Consider the following 6,569-nt stretch of genomic DNA (forward strand, 5'->3'; position numbering starts at 1 on the left):
TAATTCTCTATTTTTATATACTAAAAATATTAACGCCTAATATTCTCCTAAATTTTATACTAACCAAGAGATAATCGTGGTAATTTTTTAATAAATTAATTTATAATAATAAAATAAATTTAATTTTAATACATTAATAATATAAAATATTTTATACACAATTATTTATGAAATTAATGTAAAATATAATTATTTTTTATAACTTAATGTTATATGAATGTAAATTTTTTTTACTCTCAAAACAATGCATTAAAATTAAATTCTAATTAAATTAGAACAAAAAAATTACAATAAAAAAGTATTAGCTAATTGAATATGAGTTTTTTATCCGATCAAAAAGAACTAAGAAAAAATATAGAAAATTAACTTTTAATTAGTCAATATTAACTAATACTAATTTAAAATTTAAATTTAAGATTTAAAATTAAAGATTTATAATTTAGGATCTAAAATTTATAATAATTAAAATAATTGTTAAAAAATTAACTGACTAAATTTTTTTTTCCTAACATTACTTAATAATTAATTAAGAAAGCAATAAAAAAAGAGAAATCATGAGCTCTATATTATTATATTGAGAAATGTTAGAGGACCATCAAAATTTATTATTTTTAATTATTAGTTGGTTATCAATATTTAAAATATGGAATAAAATATGTTTTCAGATTACTAGATTAAAAAAAATATATAAAAAACTAACTAATTAACCAGCCAACTTTTTAAAAAATTTAATTTAAAATTAAAATAAAAATTACAAAACCAATAACATTCATATGAATTACTTATTATACTAAAATCAAAGAACGCACATAAAAAATTACTAACCAATTAATTGAATCAGGAACAACTGCGGGCGACGAAAAAGGGAGAAATTCGATGTGGCGTGCGTGGTGACAGAGCAAGGGAGACGCGGTCGGATGGTCGAATGAAGATGGTAACAGAACTTCAATGATAATGGATGACTCGGCGCGGCAAAGGTGACCTATAGCCGAAGGAGGCTATTCGGTGGCGCGACCATTGTCGGTGGGAGGTGAAGATGAACTGCAGCGGTGAAAATTAGGAATACTCAAAAGTCAATGATATTTTCTGAATTATGGTAAATTAGGGCAGTTATGGGTAACTGTAGATGTTTGTTTTTTTATGTAATAGGCTCTGGTGTCCAGCTCAATAAGAATTAGTCGGAATTAACTGAACTCTTTTTAAGTTATCCGGTGAGATTGTTAAAAAAATTAAATTAATGACTAAGTAATAAACAAAAATAATAAATTCTCTTGATTATGACACAAATAAGTCTGTAATCATACTATAATTATGAAAAGTCTAAGGGCCAACATTTTTATTAAAATTTGACCAGTACTTAATCAATAAAAGAAAAATGAATAATTCTCTATCATTAGATGTAATTTCATACCATTAAAAAAATTACTAATAACTAATTAATAACTACAAATTATAAAATCTGTTGTCCCTAACATTCTTCTAATTATGTTGATGTAGCATCATCAACCGAAGATAATTACGAATTGTGGAAGACGCTAATTCTTGGTAGAAAAGTCAAAACAGATATATGATGTAAAGGAATATATTAAAGAGGCAAATAAATGCCGGTCAGCTTGTTCTGCTTCCTTGATGAACAATTCTATCAAGAAATTAACGAATTAGTCAACAGCATTAGCTTCTTCTATACTATCCTCCAACCGATCACGACAACAATCAATCACACACTACTCTTAACTTTCCACCAACATGAGAATCTTCTTCAACCACCTTAACTACCTCATCATCATTCTTATTAGCCTCTTCTTCATCACTCCACCAGCCTCTACCGACACTTTAACGGGAAAACAAATCCTCAGAACTAACCAAACGCTATTGTCACAAAACCAAACCTTCGTGCTGGGCTTCTTCAGAGGTTCCAACACCAACTATTACCTCGGAATATGGTACAACAACATCAATCCTCAAACAATTGTTTGGGTTGCAAACAGAGACAACCCCATTGACAACTCTACAGGCTATCTCAAGATCGGAGACAACGGAAACTTTGTTCTTCTCAATTCATCCGGGAACCTCGCATGGTCCTCCAACCAAACCAACGCAAGGAATCCAGTTCTTCAGCTCCTCGATACAGGTAACCTTGTTCTCAAGGATTCATCAGACAATACCAATAGTAACTACTTATGGCAGAGCTTCGATTATCCAACCGATACCATGTTACCGGGGATGAAGCTTGGTTGGAACTTGGACACAAGAACAGAGAAGCACTTAACATCATGGAAGGTCGCAGGTGAAGACCCTTCAAGCGGTGACTACACTTTAAAGATAGATTACCATGGTTTACCAGATATTTTCATCAGGAGAAACCAAACTATAATATTCCGAACTGGTGATTGGAATGGTGAGAGATTCACTGGGGTCCCAGGGATGGGAGACAACATAAATGAAATCAAGTACAATTTCACTTATGATGAGCATGGTGTGTGGTACTCTTACTCCGTTACAATAGCTTCCTTGTTGTCGAGGTTAATCCTGACATCTGATTCTGATGGCCAGTATCAACGCTACATGTGGATACAAGGAACATGGAGCAAGTTCTCGTACGTACCAGCGTATCAATGCGATTACTACAGAGTGTGTGGTTCGTATGGAGTGTGTGACAATGATGCTTCGCCGATTTGCACTTGTATGCAGGGGTTCAGGCCTAAGAACCAAGAAGCTTGGAACTTGAGAGATGGGTCTGATGGGTGTGTGAGGAACACGGGTTTGAATTGTTCCACTGACAAGTTCTTGCATCTTGAGAACATGAAGCTGCCGGAGACAACAAGTGTGTTTGTGAATAAGAGTATGACACTTGATGAATGTGGGAGTTTGTGCAAGAGGAATTGTTCATGCACTGCATATGCAAACATCTACATCACAAATGGAGGAAGTGGCTGTGTTATGTGGCTTGGTCAACTCTTTGACATGGTTGTCTTCCCTAAGAATGGCCAAGATCTCTATGTCAGATTGGCCGCTGCTGATATAGGTATATATCTATCTATCTCCCCATGTAGTGTTAGTTATACCCTTTAATCATCAAAAGAAAGTAACAGTGTAACACATGCATCAATTTGGTGACACACAGGATCTACTAGCTCCAACAAGAATCATAGAGTAGTTCTGGCTATTGGCATCACACTTAGTGCACTTGTTTTAGTTTTGGGATTGGTTGCTATTTGTTACTTAAGGAAGAAGAGCAAACAAAAATCAAGAGGTAATGCATATAATAATCTCCCCCACATGAATTCCTATAAATAGAGCTGTAGTGTATATCGTTTTGGTATAGCTAGCACAAATAAATTTGCCTTGGTTATTATTAATAGCCACTATTCCAGGTTTTGTCCACAGAAGTCATGATTTCTTAATGAATGAGGTGGTGCCTTCTGTTGAAAGGAACATGGATGATTTAGAGTTGCCAATGTTTGATTTTGATACTCTAACAATTGCTACAAACAATTTCTCTCAAGATAATAAACTTGGAGAAGGAGGCTTCGGTAGTGTTCATAAGGTATGTTGTTTTAATACTTTAATTTATGCACAGCTACCATTATTACTAAAATTAAGTATTAGATCATAACATACATATATATATATATATATATACGTACTAACATATCGTTCTTATGATAATATCAGGGTAGATTGGTTGATGGTCAAGAAATTGCTATAAAAAGATTATCAAAAGACTCTGGACAAGGAATAGAAGAGTTTAAGAATGAAGTCAAGTTAATTGTCAAACTACAACACCGAAATCTCGTTCGGTTGCTTGGTTGCTGCATTGAGAAGGATGAGAAGATATTGGTTTATGAGTATATGGAAAATAGAGGCCTGGATTCCGTTTTGTTTGGTAACTTGCATTGTGTGTTTCAATATTGTGTATGTTTAGGCTATTTTTTCTTTTTTAATTTGGTTGTTTTTGTTTGTCTCTCTATCATTATCGTTATTATATATACTTATTTTTCATGTTATCCTTAATTAGTTTATATCTATTAATAATAACTAATAATAATTAATGTTGCAGACAAATCAAAAGGACCTTTGCTTGATTGGAAAAAACGTTTCAATATTATATATGGTATAGCTAAAGGGCTTCTATATTTGCATCAAGATTCAAGATTTCGAATTATTCATAGAGATCTTAAGACAAGTAACATATTACTAGATAATGAAATGAATCCAAAGATATCAGACTTTGGAATGGCTAGAATTTTTGACGAAGATCAAATGCAAGCAAAAACACGAAGAATTGTTGGAACATAGTGAGTTTTCTATAATAATTCACTAGATTATTTCTTGAAAAATCCAATATAGTAGCTTCATTATAATTTATGCACATTTCTATTTTGTAGTGGTTACATGTCTCCAGAATATGCTATGGACGGAAATTTTTCGGTAAAAACTGATGTTTTTAGTTTTGGAGTTCTAGTATTGGAGATCATAACAGGAAAGAAGAATAGAGGGTTCTACATTGATGACGATGAATTGAATCTTTTAGGAAATGTAGGTGAAAGAATTTTTTCTGAATTAAAATACTTTTTAGATGAAAGAAAAACATTCTAATTGATATATTCTATTGATTGCATTATATGTTCTTGCAGGTATGGAGGCATTGGCATGAAGGAACTGTATTGACATTGATTGATCCATCCATTGGCAATTCATACATAGAGTCTGATGTTATAAGATGCATACATATTGGACTTTTATGTGTTCAAGAACATGCAGAAGATAGACCAACAATGTCTTCAGTGATCTTAATGTTAAATAATGAAGTTCCATCATTGTCATATCCTAAAAATCCTGGATTTTTCGCAAGAAAAAATCATCCAGAGACTGATTCATCTTCAAATAAACAAGATGAAATATGGAGTGTGAATCAAGTCACAACGACAATGTTAGAAGCTAGATAATTAAAGAAAAAGGACATCATCCATGTTTATTTTTGTATATATTCTGATCTCAAACATTAAAAAAGAAAATAGAGACACATTCTACTTCCATTGAACTTGTTGCCTGTTTTATTCTTTAATCAAATTAGATTTGACAAATCAAATTTTTAGTGATAAAAATAAAATTAGAAAGATTCTATTAGAATACAGAGACAATATTGTAGCTTTTATTTTGATACCTTGTTACTCTGGTCTTGTTTGATTGGTGTAGCATGTAAGAAGAGATAATTTCATTAGTGAAAGAAACAGAAGACACACACAGACATAGTTATCTCACCTATCTGTGTCTAGCAATCCCATTCTTCCCATGACTCCTAAGATCCTACCTTGATGCAATAGTTCACATACAATAAAGTAAATTAAAGGGTGCAGACTAGAGTTCTACTTTATGGGGTTGCCATTAATGACAATAGAACCTTGTCATAAAATCAATCCACACAACAAAATTAGTGGTTGGCCGGTAAAAGATGGAGAAAAAGAAGAAGAAGAAGAAAAAAAAAGAATACTTTAAAAATATAAAAATTAAAAAAACTTGATTTTTGTATTTTTAAATGATAGTCAAAGTTGATATTCTACGTTTGACGCTCTCTACAATAGGGACATTGACCTAGCTAAGTCACAAAATTTAAAGGTCATTAAGATAATGACCTGATAATAATAGCGACAAATTAAATATTCTTTTTGAAAGAGAAATGCTTTCAGCATTCCTTTCTTTATATATATTACTAAGGTACTTACAACTTAAGTATAAACAATTAAGAATTTTAGTTACACATAATGTCTTGGAGATTTTTTCTTAAATAAATTTACAACAGTAATACAATTACATTTACAATTACTATATTTGAAAACGAAAAAGAAAAAACACCAACTATGTCTTTTAGTTTCTAATACTATACGTACTTTTACATGTTATATGAACTAGATTTAGACTTGTGTATTTAGGGGGTGGCAATGGCGGCTACGAATGGATTTTTGTTTTACCCGATCCGTCTTACAATAATTTATATATAATCAGTTTTTAGGGTTGGAAGTGAGTCGAGTTGAGTCGAGTTAGACCAAGCTCAAACTCGACTCACGAAAATTAAGCTCGACTCACAGCTTGACTCATTAACAATCGAGCCTATTTCGTAAACTCAAGCTCGATTCAACAAAAGCTCACGAGCTGGCTCAAATAATAGAAACATAATCTATAATTATATATCAATAAATTATAACTTATATATATTAAAAAATATTAAAAAAATAAATTTTATATATTATCTATCTATCAATTATAAATTTTTTATTTATATCCTACATCAAAATTATATATAAAAAATTACTATAAAATTTTAAATAATTAAGAACATTAATATATATATATATGTAAAATTATATATTACTATTATATGTATTAAATTATTAATACGCGTATCCTATTTTTGTTTAATCTATACTTTTAATATTATATATAGAGGAATGTTAGGGGCCAGCAACTTTTGTGATTTGTAGCCATCAAATAGCCATCAATGATGGTTTTAATGGTGTGAGATTGGTGTGAGATTTCATCCAATGGCTCACTTTTCTTTGCTGGTTACA

General features: G+C 31.3%; 1 protein-coding gene across 2 annotated transcripts; it reads left to right on the forward strand.

Annotated features, from left to right (window-relative positions):
• The first annotated feature begins 1,554 nt into the window (after positions 1-1,554).
• On the forward strand, positions 1,555-5,044 carry LOC112782877 (receptor-like serine/threonine-protein kinase SD1-8). 2 transcript variants are annotated; one of them, XM_072231632.1, is made up of 7 exons: positions 1,555-3,025; positions 3,125-3,253; positions 3,363-3,547; positions 3,676-3,886; positions 4,061-4,298; positions 4,389-4,539; positions 4,638-5,044. In XM_072231632.1, exons 1-7 carry the CDS (start codon positions 1,747-1,749, stop codon positions 4,947-4,949), a joined length of 2,505 nt encoding a protein of 834 aa, XP_072087733.1. In that variant the 5' UTR covers positions 1,555-1,746; the 3' UTR covers positions 4,950-5,044. The 2 variants fall into 2 exon arrangements, with proteins under 2 accessions (XP_072087733.1, XP_025681308.1); XM_025825523.3 differs by having other exon boundaries at positions 3,375-3,547.
• Positions 5,045-6,569: the final 1,525 nt, after the last annotated feature.

The sequence above is a fragment of the Arachis hypogaea genome, chromosome 20 (assembly GCF_003086295.3).
Source record: "Arachis hypogaea cultivar Tifrunner chromosome 20, arahy.Tifrunner.gnm2.J5K5, whole genome shotgun sequence".
Classification (NCBI taxonomy): Eukaryota; Viridiplantae; Streptophyta; class Magnoliopsida; order Fabales; family Fabaceae; genus Arachis; species Arachis hypogaea.

Coding starts and splice junctions, on each gene's coding strand:
- LOC112782877 (XM_072231632.1), top strand. CDS start 1,747: ATGAGAATCTTCTTCAACCACCTTAACTACCTCATCATCATTCTTATT. Junction 3,254..3,362: donor GAGCAAACAAAAATCAAGAG/GTAATGCATATA, acceptor TATTATTAATAG/CCACTATTCCAGGTTTTGTC. Junction 4,299..4,388: donor CGAAGAATTGTTGGAACATA/GTGAGTTTTCTA, acceptor TCTATTTTGTAG/TGGTTACATGTCTCCAGAAT.